The sequence below is a fragment of the Branchiostoma floridae genome, chromosome 7, assembly GCF_000003815.2.
Source record: "Branchiostoma floridae strain S238N-H82 chromosome 7, Bfl_VNyyK, whole genome shotgun sequence".
NCBI classification, from domain to species: Eukaryota; Metazoa; Chordata; class Leptocardii; order Amphioxiformes; family Branchiostomatidae; genus Branchiostoma; species Branchiostoma floridae.
This window is the reverse complement of record NC_049985.1, coordinates 11374374-11393336: the sequence shown is the minus strand read 5'-3', so window position 1 is coordinate 11393336 and position 18963 is coordinate 11374374. Positions and strand designations below refer to the sequence as shown.

At 42.9% G+C, this 18963-nt stretch overlaps 1 protein-coding gene across 1 annotated transcript; it reads right to left on the bottom strand.

The window, feature by feature from the left end:
• Nucleotides 1-430: 430 nt before the first annotated feature.
• LOC118420018 lies at nt 431-9398 on the bottom strand. Its single transcript, XM_035826723.1, has 12 exons — nt 9380-9398; nt 8926-9131; nt 6115-6259; nt 4924-5115; nt 4433-4572; nt 3819-4203; nt 3339-3541; nt 2602-2753; nt 2095-2337; nt 1788-1950; nt 1366-1498; nt 431-999 (listed from the first exon to the last, which is right to left on the bottom strand). The coding sequence occupies exons 1-12, from the start codon at nt 9396-9398 to the stop codon at nt 767-769; spliced, it is 2214 nt and encodes a 737-aa protein (XP_035682616.1). The 3' UTR covers nt 431-766.
• Between the last annotated feature and the right edge of the window lie 9565 nt (nt 9399-18963).

The window sequence follows — 18963 nt, the reverse complement described above, 5'->3', positions numbered from 1 at the left end:
ACAGGTGGTTGGCATAACCAGAAAGGGCGTGTGCATAGCTACAATCACGCAACATACAAACATTGAAAACGTCACTAGGGGTGAGTTTTAAAAGAACATTTTGGGCAGTCGGCCTCGGAAGAGAGATAAAATTGATTGAAGAACTCGAAGCATTGTATACATCAACTTACTAGTATTAGAATTTAGAACACGGTTGGCAGTGATATGTACAATAGTCCATAACTACCACTATACACACACATATGCACACGCACATCACACATGCACGAACAAGCACACACAGACACACACACAAGCAAACACATATGCGCACACACACACTGTGTTGGCAATAACACGCAAGTACCAAGTACCTCCACAGTGCCACCATTTTATTCACTGACCTTACCATAAATTAAGGAAAATTTGAAACAGTCTCATCATCATGATACGAGAAATGAAAGAGAGTTTCGATAAACAAACTTTTTGCAAAGCACTAGTGGGTAAAAAGACTACACACAAGCGTATGTCAATCCCTTATCTTATACTACTAACAGACGACAGCGCCTATCAAATTCAATTCGACAAAGAAAATGTGTACAGGATTCAACGATGCAATGTTCATACTAAAATCTAAATTTATGTACACAACGCATAGTGTATTACGTATCCTTTTGTTGGTATGAATGGAAGTACGTAGCCAAAATAGATATTCATACATATAAATTAATCAGATAATAGAGTAATAAAATGTTTAACGATCATTGTGATCATTGAAAGGTTTAGTTTAGATTAGTTGGACGAAATCCTCGTCATCCTGCTCCTCCCTCTCCTCGGGTGGTTTCTCCCGTTCAGGCGGAGCCGGTCGGACCCGGATGTGCCGAACGCGCAGCAGTTTGGGAGGACCCGCTGGAGGGCGCTTCTTTTTGGTGAGCATCCCCGTGACGACGATAGCGATGGAGAGGAGAATGATGACGATGAGTAAGACAGGAACGTAAACTCCCGGCTTTACGTGGGGACCTGCAAACACGGAAATGAGAAATGTACGTTTAAGCATATGTAAAATATACTTCTACCATAGAAAGGAAGATTGCATTCTTCAATTCGCTGTGAATCATTTACTCAACTTGTAAATCATAATTATCTAACTTTCCAGATGAGTTTTTCAGAAGAATCAGCATGTTGGATAAAAAAGACTTACGAAAGACGATCTATACGATATCATTTCTCTTAATTATCACAAGTTGAAGTGATGGGAAAGTCATTCAGCACCAAGGAAAGGTATGAATGTTCAGAAACGAATTCGTGCTTTGGACGTCAAGTGCAGTATACATGTGATACGCATCATATACATAGAGGCAAGTGGAAAATTTGCATTGCACGTACGACGTTTGTCCCCGTGTCGAGGTCCGCCATCTTCTTCAAATCCCGTCCTTCTGATTGGTCCGCTAGTGATCATGTGAGCGTCCTTCAGTCTGTCCATCTGGAGTGAGCGCCTTAAACGCGCGGGGGCGCATCCCTGTCAGGAAATAACAAACAACAACTCATCAATGACACTTCTATCATGGAGAAAATGCTGTAAATGCATTTAAGTTCGTGGGGATTTATTTCGCGTTAGCGGGAAAGTGGAGTGTTCGCAGTGGTTTTAAGTTCGCGGCAAGGCTGCATATGCATAGCGAAAACCGCGAACATTTCTTCATTTACAGTAGACGGGTTTCTGTTGACTTACGGCTACTTTTGATACCGACGGCATTTGCAAAAACGGATCACAGCACATCATATGAGGGTGAAAAAGACAAAATTCTTACCAGTTTACAGGAGTTGCTGTTTGTCCTGTTGCAGACCTGAACGTCACAGTGGAGAAACACCGACTGAGAAGCAATGAACTGGAACATGCGCACTCGGAACCTGCTCTGGAGCGAGACGCCATTTTCCATGATGTTGACAGATCCGTCCTTCTGAGCAGAGCAACTGTAACATATTTTTAGGAAAATAATCACTACGGAGCAAAATTAACGCATCACTAGGATATTCAAATGCATCTGTGCACGAATAAGATTGTTTTCTTAAAACGACGTCATGCGTCATTGCTTTTAGCTGCAGATCTTTTCTCACCCATTAGCAATGATGTTGAAAGAGACGTCATCTCTGGGGTTGTTCGTAGGGGTTGCCCAACAGGTAGGAGTGTTTAGAACGACGTTATCTTCACCCTCACTGTCCAGCTGGATCCCCACATACACAGCCTCCCCGGCGTCGATGACGGGTGCCTCTCCCCACGGGAGTTGGTAGGTGGCGTCCTTGAACAGGGCCATGGTGGCGGTGAACTGGCCGTGACCGTCAACAGCAAACGACACAGTACTGTGAAAAACAACAACGTACGTTCTCAAGATTTGAAAATGATGATTTCTGTTATCTGTAATATTGCTGACCGCGTTGTAAAGCTTTGTCTCCTTTACATATATTGCAATAAAAAATACTAGTACTAGTAGTACAAACGCTTCGCGTCGTTTCAAAAGGATAAGCCACGTCTTTTTTTGCTTCCTTTCCAATCTCAGGCTCTCAAGCTTTCGAATTTGTCAGTTACATCGACAGTTTTTTTTTCTTCAAGACGAAACCACTAACCTGATGAGGGGGTGTACAGCTTGTGCCAGACTGACGGTCAGGTCGATCTTGTACGAGCAGGTGAAGTTGAGCTTGATCTGGCGGCGGGTGATGACACCGTCCCCATCTGACCCCTGGATGGCGTTCTGGTACACCAGACTGTCGTCTGTTTGCTGAAAGAGATTATGTATCGTTACATTCTTTCAATGTGCGATATAACGTTAAGTTACGGCGCGGTCGACCACATTCGTCGTAGGTCATCGCGTGATTTTGATGTAGAATTTTCAAGCTGTCAGTGATGGAACAAACAAGACGTCTGAATTCTGTACGACATATGTACGTCCCAAGAGTACCCTAAATTTACGGTTTTAAGACGATCGTACGACAAATGTGACTGTGCCCATAGACTGAGACCCATGCTCTCTGTAAATATGATGTTGGATGAATTCTTCTTAATTCTTTCACGCCTTGTGACACGCAGGGTAGGACGTGTCCCTGCGTTTTCTGTAAAAAGATGCTGTGGTCGATGGGAGAAGTTGCTATAGCCCCCAGGCTTAGCAAACCACTGCCAATGCCAGTACCGAAAACAGCGCCAGAGCCTTACTCGTATGGACAAGTACGGTGGGTTCTAAACGTACTTGAAGTTGGGGCTCTCCCCAGAACTCAAGGGCGATATCATAGTATCTTGTCACACGTACACAATAGACAACAATAGACTGTTGTACATGTATTGTAATGGTGCTTAATAAAATGTTTACCGTTAAAACAGATCCACAAGTCGACAGTCCGCCCGGAATCCTGAAAACGTACTCCGTCCTGGTGGGGTCCTCGTTCCCACGGCAGCGTGGGTCGTTGAGGTGTAGTCTCCTGGGATCGAGCCCGAGCGCGCGGAGGGAGGAGATGGGCGCGGTGACCGCCATGGAGCCTGACGCGCACGTCACGTTCAGAGATGACGCCACGCCTGGAAAATGAGAGTAGTCTAATTTTGGCGACACCTCAGAGGCGTAGCTTTTCCATACACTACTAATAGTATTTCGTTGTATCTGATTTACATGAAAATTTCGATGGCCGGCTAAAAGTAGCCTAGAATCATATATCGAATTCGCTTCCTGATGGAGGAAATACATCAGATGAAGAATTTTGATACTTAGTACCGTAAACACATTACATCCGCAACATTTTCTGCATTGGGAACAACAACAAAGGGTATTGTGGTCTATCTGAACATTTAAACTGACCTGATGGCGTCAATCTCTGCTGCAGAGCCTGTGGTTGGTCATGGATCACGGGGTTTATGACGTTTCCAACGGTTCGACTGGGCACGGATGTTGGAGTATCCACGGTTACATTTCGAAGCGGTACCGGTACCGTGGTAGTTACGTCCCCGAGCGCGTTTGGCAGCGGTGGTTGTGTACTAGTATCAGCTGATAATGTTTGAGAGGTCGAGGATTCGAAAACAGTCACACTTGTAGGTTGGGTTTCTGTTGTGGCTCGTGTGGTGGCTTTGGCCAGGGTCCTTGCAGTCATGTTTAACACGTTTGGATGCGTGCGAAGGAACAACGTGGTCACGTCTGGTCTAGCTGTGGACGGCTTCACCAGACTTTGACTCTCTGGAATCGTCACCTGTAGTTCAATAAATTTGACTGCCATGAAAATTGGTTGCACCTTTAAAATGTACGAAATATCTCTCATTTTGTTATGGGGATTTCATGTTAATCTGAACAGGGTTGATAGATCTACTGAAGTAAATTCAACATCAACGCGTGGTATATTTTTTTTTCCTTTTGCGTTTTTTGCGGCAATTTCTTGTTGTATACCCGTCGGACGGCGACGTTACGTAGTATTACAATACCTTTTCCTGACAGATGACGCCGGCGTCCTCGCCGTGCCCACAGTTGCTCACCCCCCAGCCGTTGTGTTTACAGTGTAACAGGGATTCCTCCCTCTCCGTGCACTCCACGTTATCCAGCCAGATCTTCCCCCGACCCGGCCCTACAGAAAGTAACAGTTAAGCAGTTAACATCATACTAACTAATTGTGTCAAGTTTTGTGGCGTTTGTTGACAATGCATAGTCATCATCCTAATTTTTCCTTCTTTATCTAACTGTCATTTCTGCTGTTCTTCTTTGTTCTTTTTCTATGTGTATTTTATGGGTACGCACTCTTTATTTTGCTTTTTAAATTTGTATTGCTCGAAGGGGTAAATATTAGGTATGAACAAGGAGTTAAAAAAACAATTTTTAACCTGATTTTTAACCTCCTTGGTATGAACGAGACACTACGGCCAAATCTTTGGCAAAATGACACTGAGGTATTAAAGCAAAGAAGAAAACTCCGTAATACCTGCAATCAGTGAGCAGCAGATCGCCTCCACTGCTCCAGGAAAGCCGAGCTCCCGGCACACCACCTCGGCCTGGCTTTTACCCCACGAGTCGTCACAGACAGTCCCCCACTCCCCGCCATGGAACACCTCCACACGTCCGCTAGAAGGCGTTGTTGTGCTAGGATCAAGGCTGACGAGCCGTACCGGGATTTCTGAAATATCAAAGACGAGAAGTTGTTTTATATCTACTGAAGCTGTGTGACTGAGTACAGCATAAACTATAAACAGTCAATTGATATACCTATAAGTGGCTATCGAGGGAAAATTCCAATCTTGGTTTGTCAGTGAACCAAAGAAAACAATCGGACGGCCCGAACAGAAAATTCAGTTATGTGGTACTCTCAAAGCAGAAGTTCGCTCCGGCTGTTTTTGGACCTGTTTTTAGGCGTTTTTATGGGGCTTTCTATTTTGTACCGTTTTGTTTATGCCACCAGACAAAAAGGAAACGGTACAGAATAGAAAGCCCGATAAAAACGACTAAAACACGTCAAAAACAGCTGAAGCCGAACCTCTGCTTGGAGAGTAGTTGTGGGGCCTTTTCTTCCGTATGCTATTGGTCCACTGAACTTGAGCAGACATTACACTGACGTCAATTTCAATTAACATACATCCCTTTATAATTCTCCACTAGGCCATGCTGGCCCAAGAATGGAGGACTGAGTACCCATGACGCAATCCTGACGCACTAGCCCTCCCACGGTTGTAATCAATCAAACTAAGAGCGTGTTTTGGCTGGTTGGCACAAAGAATGTACGTTCTTCCTCACGCCAGCCGTGCGAGTCTTGCGTAGAAACTACGCGGCAGATGGTCTGTGAGGCGCTCGCAAAAATTTCTTTGTACACTTCAACTGTCTGGCAAAGAAACTTTGGGCGAGGTGCCACCACCTGTTCCGTCGCCCCTTCCACTTGTGAATGTGGTGAATTTTGATAAACAAATGAATAAACAAACAAACTTTACTATGGTGAGTTTTTATGAACAAGTAAATAAATAACCGAACTTTACTTCTACGTGGAAAACTGATAATCAGGTCGTCGAACGCGATTCTCATGAAACTTAATTGTTTTTGTTTGTTTGTTTGTTTGTTTGTTTCAACGTTTGTAAACAACACCCCGCAGACACAGATGAAGATAGCCTTAGTTATTGTGACGTACCTGGCACACGACATTTTCCCTCAGTAATAGTGACGTCATCCAGAGCTATGTCTCCCCTGTAGTCCTTCCCTCTCCGAGCCTCGAACACCGCCCGGAATAAACCGGTCGGCGTGATGGTCACCTGGGCGTAGTTCCAGCGGTTACCCTGGCAACAGAGTCAGCTTGGTCAGGATATTGGTACATGATTGACACCTGCTTTCACGTCTTTTCGTCAGTGTGCACTATGTTACAATATCATCATCTAAAAAATTATTAATTAAATCAGTCGTATGATCGTAAGGGATAATTGAAGTGATTGACAGGTTTGCCAAGCGATATCGCAAGAGGTTATGGGTAACAGCCACATTGAAATATGTTCGAGGTGGGTTTGATTCATATCGATGTGTTAAAGAATCACAAGTCTAAATTTGGCGGTGGTGCAAAACCTTCAGAAGAACCCAAAACTTCTGTTTTGAGTTGCATGGGAATTCGCATTACTTTGGTCTTATAACTGCTTGCATTCATAGGATCGAGGTTTTTGTCATGACCCAGGGCTCCATGGCCAATATTCAGGCTTTCTATTCTGGTTATATGATTAGAAAGCTAACAATGAGTGCATCATAACGGATCTAGTTATTGAATGTGATATAGCATGCAAACTCTATACACACAAATATATATTCCAGAGCGGCTGCGCCAGACACACACAGTCGTCATGGTCGTGTCCCGACCAGGACAGGCCGTCAGAGCGAGCAAACGAATCGATGATGAACGGCCGCACTTTCAATGTCGCCTTGTGAATGGCTCTACAGTTTTCAATGAGTGTTGTCTACGTGTAAGGCAGTTGGTGTGGGGTCTCAGAGAGAGCTGGCCTTTTGGCGGAAATAAAGCAGACAAAGCAAGCCGTTAAATTACGATTTTCGTGACCATGACCGAATCACAGGCTGCTGAATCACGGCATATATGTGTCCCGTTGGGTTCAAGGACTTCAGATTTCAGAAGGCGCCAATTTTAGAGTCATCGTCACACGAACGGCACGATCTGGATACGGTGATCACGAGGCCGGGAAAATTAGGATTAGGAAGTAAGAGGTCGATCAAAATGTTCCAGAGATAATTTCTGTAAAATTGAAGCCAGACAAAAACAACACGCCACACGACATATGATGCCTTTCTTTCAGTATCTCCACAGTACAGTTCGTACAATAGAAACGTCTGAGAAGCCCTGGGGAAACGGCGGCTACTGAATAAACACTGCGAAAACGTCCTTTTCAAATGTCAATCATGATCCGGTCTGTAACTTATGTTTTGATGCAGTTTAATCGGATTAGGGACCTGACGTTATTTACTGGGGGGAGGGGGCTGGTGCAAAATAGGTCTGGTAAAAAATTTTTCAATGCCCCCCCCCCCTGCCCCAAAAAATTAAAACGAAATTTCCCGCATTCTGTGAGGCAAAAAAATGTGGATTTTATGCGTCCACATCAACGAAGAGAAAAGCGGGCGGGGAGGGGCGGTAATCCAAGGCGATCTTTTCCACTACACGTACGAAATTTACACAAAAGAAAACAAATTAATGTTGTAGTTGGAAGAGACTTGGGTACATTTTAGCGATATCGTTACGAAAACCGGTTCAAGACTGCTTCAATCTTTCCAAAACGGGAGTTATTTCGGCCAATTGCAACCTACAAACTTGCCAAAAAAATTTCGCGCCACCATGATTGCGTCATATGCAGCAGAGAGCCCGCTGTCACGAAAGTAAACATCGTAATGTTTTATCCCGTTGCCGTCCGTGAACCATTCTGTATACAAAGAACAGATGCACGCAGGATTGATATTTATACCAATTTTAGTTTCTATAGTTTTCTTAAACTTCGTGCGAACATGGAATCACACGACAGAGGCGGCTGCAGAAAATTTCTCAGTATGGGGAGGGCGAACTATATCAACGTGATCCTTGGGGGGGGGGGGGTCCGGGGGCATGCTCCCCCGGGAAAATTTGGAAATCTTGACTATCTGAAACGATCTTTCCTAAATTTTGATGGGCAAAATTTGCTGGCAGACTAAGCTAAGTTTAATAGCCTTTCTATTAGAACTTCACATGGTTTTGAGGGCGACGACGCCCCCAACTTATTTCCACGATTTCGAGCGCCGGGCATGGCACGAACCGTCGCAAGGTAGGTCTGGAGAAATGTCATTCAAATGATGAAGTTTGGACCCTCTGAGACACGATTTTCTGCATTTTGAGGGATTAACTTCGCTGGTAGACTATGCTAAATGTAATGACAATTTTCTGTCAGAGGAAGAGATTTTTGATGGCGACGAATGCCGAAGTGTTGTGTGCGCCAGAGGTGCAAGCCGTCGCAAGGGACGTCCAGAGAAAAATTGAAATCTTGACCATCTGAAACTTCATTTCCTGCATTTCAGGGGCACATTTTGCTTGTATTTATCATGGCAGACTGCTCAATTCTAAAAAATAAATGCTAGAATACCGCGACCTTTGTTGATGTAATGGTTTGGTTGACATTCATTCAAGACGAAGCATTGCGTTATGGTGAGTTATTGCTTAATTGTTTACACTGTACCACCGTTAAAAACTGGAAGGATAAAACAATAGCTTTCACGTGATGTAAGGATTTTCCGTCAAGTTGAATGGTTAAATCTGGAAGTTGGAAGGTAAATTGTTGTGTATGTAGCTACAATCACGCTGTCATAAGACATACACATGCATCTATAGATGTGATTCTTCTGGGTTTAACCAACCAACATGGCGACTGTGACGTCATCTGCAAACAACCCATAGAGTGGTGAGAGAAAATGGTCGACATCTGCCTACCTGGTTGCCGGCCATTTCCCACACTGAGCTGCCCAACACTTTGTCTTGTTCCACGTACACAGTAAGTTCGCCCGTGTCGATGCCGAACATGTGGTAGTAAAACGCCAGGCAGTGCTGGTCGGTGTTGGCGGTACGCGTGGGCGAGAGGAGCCGGGCTACCTGCCCAGGTCGCCGCGGTGCCGAGGACTCGATGAAGAAATATCGACCTGAAAAATATGTGGAAATATTGAGGATAAACAGTTGAGAATTTTACGAGTCGCGTTCATTCTTCTTTTATGAAGAAACGATAGAAAATATAACTACTGCCTTACCCTGTAACCTATGAGGTTATTAACCTCCTTGCTGTAACCAATAGAGAATCGATAGCCAAACGGTTACGGTATCTACAAGTGAAATTTGATGCTCAAATACGAATAACGAGCAGACTTAGTTTAACTATGGCGTTGTACAATACTTGTGACCATTGTCAACATAGCGGTAGTTCCAAATTCTTAGCGTTCAAGTAACCCAAAACAACATGCTAACACGTTATAGGTATTTGCACTCACGTGATTATGACGTAATCAAGTATTCTACGCCATACTGGATGGTTAAACCTAGAGGTTGCCTGATAAACGTCAAGTTGTGGGTGTAATTACATAATTCTAACATTTATACATGCAAAATAATAGATCTAACTCTTCCAGGATCAACTAGCCAGCATGGTTGCTGTGTTATTTTCTGCAAACACCATGTACCTACCCGTGATGCCCCCCTTGGTATGGTCCGCCGCCGGCCCAGTCCCTGCAGTCTGCGTTTTCCCGCGCCTCGGCAGCCATTCAAAATCGTCCGTTCTGTCCTGCTTGAAACCGCACAGGCTTTTCTCAAAGTCGCAGGACAACACTGAAAGGGACATTGTTGGGGAAACTTTGATTACGACACTGCTTAGCACTCAGCACTAATTACAATGAGGAAGAGTATGGGAGTTAAACACACATCACTACTAGCGGACTAGCCCCTGCTGTATACTAGTGGCTTGCACACGGGCTACAGAAATGGAGATGGGTGCCACTCCTAAGCATCTGTTACAGTAGATGTACGGGCAACTTTAACTTAACTTCTAAAACAGCAATGTCATTCTTCTTTACTCTTCTCTGCAATCACAACACATAATAGCTGATAACTCTCTAACTTTTTGGAGCGAAAAGTTACTCAGCTAGAAAATTTATCCTCTCTTAATCTGGAGCGTTGCCTCTGTTAGAAGTTGACTGAACTTGCTTAAATCGTATCTAGTATTCTCAGAAATCTGTGTAAGGAAAGCCCAAAGGAAGAAAATGTTTTTATGGTCATGGTTAACGCGATTGTACAGTCGGGTGCAACCCTGCATTGGCAGAGAAAATTACCGTGAAATACAAAAGGTGAAAAGGGGAATGGGTCGACTTTGGGACCTGCAATACTTAGGCTAATACCCTCAAGTTCGCCAATGAAAGAACGGAAAGGAAAGGAATTCGAAAAGAAGGCAAGTACAGACCATGGTGAAACTACTCTGTTGCAGTTATAGTAGCAGTCTCAATTCGATAAAGAATTGTACATGTATATGCATGTAACTGGGTAATCAATATAACGGTACATCACAAGTAGGTCTTATGCGCTTTTCAGCCGCACACATTAAATTATATGATAACCGTAAAGAGAAATTTTAAGATGAATATTATAGTACACACTTGTCCATATAGTCTACTAGTAGATGTGGTACATTTCTATTCATAAATGTTATGAATTTAGCGCACAGGATATGTCATTGACAATAGCCATAAAATTATTTGTGACATTGAATAATTCATCAATCATGAAGATATTTCCTTTTTCTTAAAATTTGCAGTTTTATCACTTACATACATATATGGCCTCGTTCGGTCAATACTGCCAGGGTAAAATCCTAATTGATATCAGCCCTACAGCGTCGACTATGGCTAAACAGTCCTGGATCCTATACGTCTACGGGAATGACAGTCTCTGCCACACAGCCCGGGCGCATCTGTAAGCTGGCTCAGGTCTGTTGCAGTTATTTTCGCAGGATCCACTTTTTTTCTGCCATGCGCATCAGTCTGATTTTTCATGGACAGTATGCATCTCCAGCTGGATCTATCACTTAAATTCAGCAAAAAACTTTTGAAGTTCGAGAAATTGGCCAGGGGAGTCAGTCCTCGCTAAAGAGGCCGACCAACTCCTCTAACTCTGGTAGCAAAACTCCCCTGGCAAATTATTCTCCCTAAAACAGCCAGCGTAGTCAGTCTGGTAGAGACCAAGGAGAGTCTATGCACTTAGTTGCTCCCCATCTTCAGACACTCAGTATGATCGGCGGGTTGCCGCCTGCCCCGGGCGGTCCTGCCGTAGTGGCCCCCCAGAACGGCGGCAAGCTCCGTGAAAAAACGGGATTACCCTTCTGAATGGGCCGGAGCACTTTGAATGGTGAAGAAAAGTTAATCATTATAGAGAGCGCTCCCTCAAAGACTGCAGGCACAATAAATTTCTTCAAGATTTAGCTTGAAAGAGAAACGCGACTAATGATTCTTGTTGATACGATTGAAAACGTTTGTGCGAACTTCAGGATTTGAAACGGCGGGAGTGGCATGGAGAATCGGCTGCTGGGAGACGCGCAACAAACAAGTCAACGGTCTTCAGATGAACTCGGAATAAACTTTCTTTGAAAGTTAAGCACCACTTTAGGTCACCCTCGTATTCCTCTGAATACAAAAGAAATCAGTTCCCTCTTTTGTTTACTTCTTAGAACAATTGAGCTGAAATTGATTCCCTGGTTAATTCAAGTATCCCGTTCTTTCAGCCGCACTGTTTTCAAGCCCTCTAGTCTCTAAAGACCTCCCACTTCACAGATGACCTCATAAAAGTTTAGTGTCTGAAACGTAAACCTCCCCTACTGGGCTGCTTTTGACGTTACATCTCCAGCCTTACGCCCTCGCTACAGGCCTCTTTGTCAGCATCTTTGTAGCTTCTGTATCATCGTCAATTCGAAGAAGCTATAAATGTCGAAATGTTTGTTGTTGGCTCTGACTGAGAGTCACAAGTTGTCGTAAATAGTTGGCGCCGAAAGGGTTTAAGGTTGTTGGGAGAGTACGGGGTTGCTAAGCGAGCCCTGCACGAGCTGCTGGCATCTGAGTCAGAAGCACGAGCCGCTACTTTTTACTGGCAAGCGATACCTTGTACGGGACGCATGCGCGAGGCATGACGTCATGACTGAGGGACACGTTGGTTGAGGCATGATGGCGGTCTCTATGGCAGAGGCAGTGTCTGGAAATAACGCTCGACGTGCTTTGTGTTCGTTTTGTGTGAGTTACGTCAGATTTAAGCCTTTTTGATATTTCCAAAGAAATGGGTGTGTCAGCACTCAGAAATAAGCGTCACAAAAGGACCCAATAGGTAGCATGCTAGCACTTACAAAGAAGATGTATCAAAATGCTGATGCCAATTTTAACATTTTGGTGGGATCACTCAATATGTAACATTTTGTCACAGAAGACTAGTTATTGCTGCTCGAAACGCTTGACGTATTTGACTTTCTTTTCACACAAGCACGAATTTCTACATCATCGCTGAAAGATTCAGTGACTGGTACACATGCGTGGGAAAGCGCTTGTCTGAGCAGGACACGTAAAGGTCAATTGTTCCACTGATGAGAGACCCTGAAAGGAAGAGTCCTCACGCTTTGTTGATGGCCTCTGACAGCCTGCTGTCGGTTCGGATTAATCTCCAAGCAGATGTTCCTTGTCTTACTGTTGTTCAAGAGCGTCACGTAACAGGTGTCAGTTTGAGTTTAGTAGACATATTGTAATCTTCCTTGTTGCCTTTTTATTTGTAATCAGTATGTTCATTTTGAATCAGCTCCCAAACGTATTTTGTTTTACCGCAAGGCCAATTTTGCATTTTCGAAAAGTGTTACAAAACAGTTAATCCATGCACACATTGCCCCCACTTATGAAGCTAATGTTGGCTATCTAAACGACGTCCGTAGATAAAAAAGAACAGTTTGAATTTAATCTTCACCTCAGTTCTGTTAGCTGCTCAAAATAAGGGGCTTGTGATTCATTGTTCAATACAAAAGAGGACTGAGAGCCTTTCACTCGAGTTTTCAAAAATACCAGAAGCAGCAGCCTTGGTGCTATTTTTAGGTCGCGATCGAATCCGCATAAAACTGACAGAAGGAACATCAATCAAGTGGACATACGGACCGACGCTATAAATAACTTCATTAGCTCTTGTAAACACTTCTGTCAAGTGGCCTTTCTATGAACTAAGGGAGGGTATTTTTCGTTCCACTTCCACAGTTGTGGCTACATACTGCCTACCGGACAGAAGACATCTGTCTTTCTGTACTGTCTGGTCGGGCGAAATCTTTAGACAATACAAGAGTGTGGATGGAAAGTAGGCCGTGTCAACGGGAGGGGTCAAACTAACACAGGAAAAAACTTTCGGTTTACGGAAAGGATTAATCTCTGTTGCCGAGGGATTTGACGAAGTGTGCTTTATATGCGGTCACAGGATGTATAAGAAATTATCATATTTTATACACCGTTTATCAGTTGATATAAGAAACCACGGTGAAAGATTGTTGGGAGAGTACGGGTTTGCTAAGCGAAACGGTGGGGTTGAATAATCTCTATCTTCAAGCTTAAACTTAAAGGAAACCTGACGAATTCCCTCTCTGAAGGTTTGTCGGTGGTTCCTTTGCTTTTGGCCGCCGAATTCAGCGCACTGAAAGGGTGGATAAAGCACTTTGTTAGACGGTCTATTTTTAGGCTATAAATTCTTGCCATATAGTGTCGTCCCGCTGACCCGAATTCCACCCAATGTCACAAATAAAACACTTTTATAAAGCACGTTTCACGAAGATTAAGTACATTCAATTCTTCTGCATCTCTCTCCTACCTTCTTTTATGTGCTAAGCCTTCCCTTTGTCCAAAGTGTTACAAAACTCTCCTACCCCATAATGTAGCAAATAGATCAAACCGTAACGCGTCCTTAAACTAAAGCCAATTTGAAACTAACAAATACAGTCATTTTCAAGACAACGGTTTTAACAATTATAACGGTTTTCGGAAAGGAAACGACTGTACTCATTAGTATGATCACATCACCCTTGTTGTGAACAAACCCTGCTACGACCAAATATTGAGCATGCAAAAATCAAAATAAAAAAGACTAAAAAGACCAGTTAGAACGGTCATCGGAGCGGTCGATTAGAGCCTTAATTTACAGGCACTTGGGCCAAAGATCCCCCACCTCCAGTGGTCATTTGTGAAAGGTCAGACGAAGTTTTATAGTCCAGTTGACATTTAAGGAGAGTCCTTACCATGGGAGACTGACACTACCGAACACTGGGACTCCCCGAGATGTGAATCAAATGGACTGGAACCTTGGTGTGCGTACAAAGAAACAACTTCCCTCGGAGTAAATTATGTAAAACAAGAGAGAGAATGTGCCCCCAGGGGACGTAATTGAGTGAATAAAGTGACTGTCTTTTTTATGCTTTTTTAAAACTTATTTGGCCTTTTATAGCTATGTTTTGTTCTTAACATAAACAAACTTGACCCATTCTTTTAACTCCGTCTAAGCGCAAAACGTATAGAGTTGTGTTTCGCTTGTCGTGAGTGTTCTGAGTTTGTCATGGTATAATTGCCAGTATCAGTCACCGACAACTATGCCGTGGTAGATGTTAGATGTTATGCCCAGTGTCCATGTTTTCTATGGTAATTTTCTTACTCATGGAATAATAGCTGTCGCTGATACATGCTACAGCTAGAGGAGTTAATAAAACAACAAACGATAACATTTCATTTGAAGTTACAAATACGTTTCCTTTCCATATACAGTCGTAGTATTTTTTGTTCGATGATTTTCTTATGAGCAATGATAAAATCAACGTCGTAAAGGATCTACGACAGCTGAACCGTGTACGATACAGACACGTCCGTCTACGAATGACGGCCCACTATGCTGTCGCAGACCCACCGTCAAAACGCAAATAATGCTTCATTCTAGTCTGGTGGCTGATTCAAAGTACGTTGATCAAAAAGACTTATAAGGTGTGAACGAAGCAGAAATTGCAGATTACTGATATTGAGCGGACAATGCTCTATAGAGACAGTGGAAAATTTCAAGAAAATTCAAAACACAGTTGACCGTTTTCCAACAATTTAATTCTTACGATGAAGTAAACGACTGAGTATCGTCTATAATTCTATCCATGGTGTTTCGGTCGTATGCACAGAGAATGGCAGCCACAGTATATAGCTTCCATCAATCCAGTTGGTCGTTACGTGCGATATTGCAAGTACCATTTCATCACATATCTTACGAATTCCCTCTGATGAGCTATTTGTCGTTTTGTCATTTTGAAAACTATTAACTCCCGGTCATTGGAAAAAGGTAGCTAGAAACTGTGGCTCGCAAATATACAGTATATGAAAATTACGAAAGTCCCTGGCGACCCTGAATAAATCGCCTATGTTTGTTTCCTTTTCGATAGGTAAAGCACTGGAACAAATGTACATGTACTGTCGGCAAATTAGGACGATGATGACCAGCAAATTTTAAACAAAACTTCAAAGGCCATCAACTTAACTATATTGTAAGTTTGCTGCTACCAGAGGTATTATCACCAATGCAGTGCGCTTTTTGTTTTGAATATCCCGTTAGAAATAAGCCCCAGGGATGGAGGTGACTGTGCCAAAGGCAAATGGCTGGCCAGGGATGTTGGGCAACACCCAAGCCTTAAGCTTAGCATTTCAAGATTTTGCAAGCTATACACATATATACATGTACCGTACAACGCAATAGTCAATTCTACGGAATAAACCTGCTAAACACGTGCGTACTCCACAGTTATGTAACGTGATTTTTTTTTGTTCTGATAAAAAAATATTAACGAAACCTCATCCATGTTGCTTCCACAAGAATCCCAGAAACTTGAACCCGGCTATGTTTTCACAAATTTTGGATGTTGAAAATTCCCCAATATCAATAGATTGCTATACACTATGAAACCCTGTTACGTAACCGTTGTGATTAAATGATAGGATGTTTTTCTGTTTAATATCATGAAGCATTTCGACATGCAATTACATATATGCATGTGTAAAAGTGGGTCAGATCGTTGATGGAAATGAAGTGAAGTGAGAAACATATCGATCGCTTACCGGTTTTAGGCGCAGGCGTCGGTATTTCGTCCTCCGCGAAAACCCCTCCATCCAGAACCACCACACGCAGAAACACGCAGAATGAAATATAAATCCAGCAAGATAGACGCTTCTCCAGCATTGTCTGTTATTCCACAAGAGTGCTACGATACTCCTAGCCGTCCTGGTTGTTATGCGTTTGACATTTGGGAAGCGCTGAGTCCGATGTTGGCTGGTACATTTCCGCAGCGCGGCTGTAGTTTTTTCTTGCCTATTCAGTCCCACCCCCACGTGTTATTTGCAAGTGCAGATTGGTGGAAGTAATTAATCCTGTTGCCGAATGCAGAGAGCGCGCCGTGCATGGTGATGACTGCGGTGATGTGGCGGCATTGTGTGAGCTCCGTCCGTCCGCCGCCCCTGCCCCCCGCGACCCTCCCGAACACATGCATCGGTAATGGACTAATGATTATGAAAATGGCGCAATTTGCCAGGACACTTCGACCCTTCAATCCCCAAATGAGATTCGCCATCTATCTCATTAAAAACATCCTCCTTGCATTAATGAACGGCGACTAGATAGAATCGCCCGTCAATTTGCAAACATTGTATGTGAGATGGAAGATGGTGTAACGGGAGACTGGCAGGATAGGAAGGTTGGTTTGGCGAGGATCCAAAGTTGGTCCCAAAGGCTGGCAAAAAATATAGATGGAACAACAAATTCCCAACAATGAATAAGGCAACAAATAAAAAATGAATCATTTCACGTAGGTGTGAGATGTTCGATTTCATGTTATCTTAGTTCATATTTTTGCAAAAATATTTTGTGTACGTTCGCACAAGGATGATATAGAGAGGTTATAACCTCTTTGAGTTGCACGGTTTGTTTTAATCTACAAGCAGATCCCACGGTAGCATATGATAGTATCAAAAGCTGGCAGATATGGCAGAGGAATAAAGCCGACTTAGGAGTGTTGTTGGCTACCTCCAGCTACCGTAGGATCTGCTTGGAGATAAGGTTTATCTGTTCTTATGCTGTGCTGCTTCATAAGCCGTATATTCTCCCGTTGTGCCACCTGACGACACGACAGCGCCAGTTGTGTAAAGACGACATACGTTGCCATGGTATCGGACCGGCCGTTCCCTCCCAAACGAAGTTCCGTATGTCAACCGTGGATAAGCCCGTTAGAAGGCTCGGCCTGAGGAATGCTCTTATTCACCAGCAGACAATGCCAAATGCTAAAGGCTGAAGTTGAAGTAGACTAATCTCCAAGCAGATGCTATGATGGAAGAACGTAATTTCCTTTCTGGTTGATACTTTTTTCCTGCACCCAACGACCGCGAAGAAGATAATCATGTATTGTCCACATATTCATGTTTTTTCTGACAACAAGACAAGAGTGGTGCAAATGCAACTAAATTCACCTCGCAAATGATGACAACTGATAGCAATACCCCTAATGATCTAAACGTAAACGCTTGGCGATTTTTGATTTCATTTTACATGTTTCATAGGACGAGCACATTATCTAACAGACATCGTCCGCGAAGCATGAGTTTTAAATTTTGTCATATCATGTGAATAGTTGATTTTGATTATTTCGCGACATCAGCCTTGTTGTACTGAATCATTGCTTGTTTATCTCTTAGAGAACATACATGTACTAGGCGTCTGTTATGGTCAGTCCAATCCAACTGGAAAACAGGATTAACGCCACCGAGAAATTACTCTCAAAAACACACAGCAAGGACAGTTAGAAAGCCACAATTTCTTAAAGGTCACGGAATTCCTGTTTTCTTTTCGGTAAGTTTATCCCATTCTCAGAGTTTAGTCATGGGTAGCGTTGAAATGAGAATACTCAAAAGCTGAAAAGGAAAATTCGAAACTTTGAACAAAACAAATTTGAACAAAAAACAGCCAGAGAAAGAAGATACGCGTACAAACAACTACAATATCAAAGGTGGTTTCAAAATTCAACCACCTCTTTAAAAACGGTATAAAAGATACTTTCTCCTAAGCGGGGTTTAGTATATGATATAGGAGTTAGATTTAAGACCACGTGCAAGTCCCCCTCAATATAAATTATAATCCAGCAAAGACCTGTCAAGAGAGGGATGAAACATAATACGACATTGATATCCATCATATTAAGAAATGGATCTGATCTTGGCTGTAAAATTAGTTGATAACGATAGGACAACTGAAGTGATATTTTATCGGACGTGAATAGATAAACCAGCCATGACATCCATCTATAGATCTGTTGTTGACTATTAAGTGCATCGACAAAGGTAGAAAGACCTGAGCCAGCAAATGTGTCTGTTTTTATAATCTGCACTGTTTCATGTAATCTTTTGAACTCGGACCTGAAGGTATCGGGTGAGCACAAATCGTCTAGACAACAGTAAACATCAACTGATATTAATATCAGTGCTCTTAACGTATAGATCTGTAGAGAAAAAAAAACTTTGGGACTGTATATGTATATGTCATAAGTATGCACTGACCCTAACATCCTCGCTGTAGATATCACTGTATACGCGTATTCTAGACTATCATATTAATACGTACTTTGAATATTATTATTAGTTATTAGCCTGTCCATGTCAAATTCTTGAACAGCCATACCAATAGATAAATAAATAAAACCTGTTCAGTACTATAGTAAAGGCAGGAAAAGCTGAGCTGACATTTTAGAGGCCGTTGACATTTTAGTGGTCTTAACATATGTGGATCTGTTGACTCTGAGGTGTATCTACAAAGGTAAGAAAAGCTCTACAGTAAAGCAAACAAAGATGTGTAGGCCTTTACGGTCTGCACTGTTTGACGTCAGGTATGTTTTGATCATGCTGAAAGTAAGGAGATGGA

Excerpts from the sequence above, each read along its gene's own strand:
- LOC118420018 (XM_035826723.1), bottom strand. Across the intron at positions 3,542-3,818 it reads GCAGAGATTGACGCCATCAG|GCGTGGCGTCATCTCTGAAC; the intron begins GTCAGTTTAAAT and ends CTCATTTTCCAG. Across the intron at positions 2,754-3,338 it reads CTTGTGGATCTGTTTTAACG|CAAACAGACGACAGTCTGGT; the intron begins GTAAACATTTTA and ends AATCTCTTTCAG.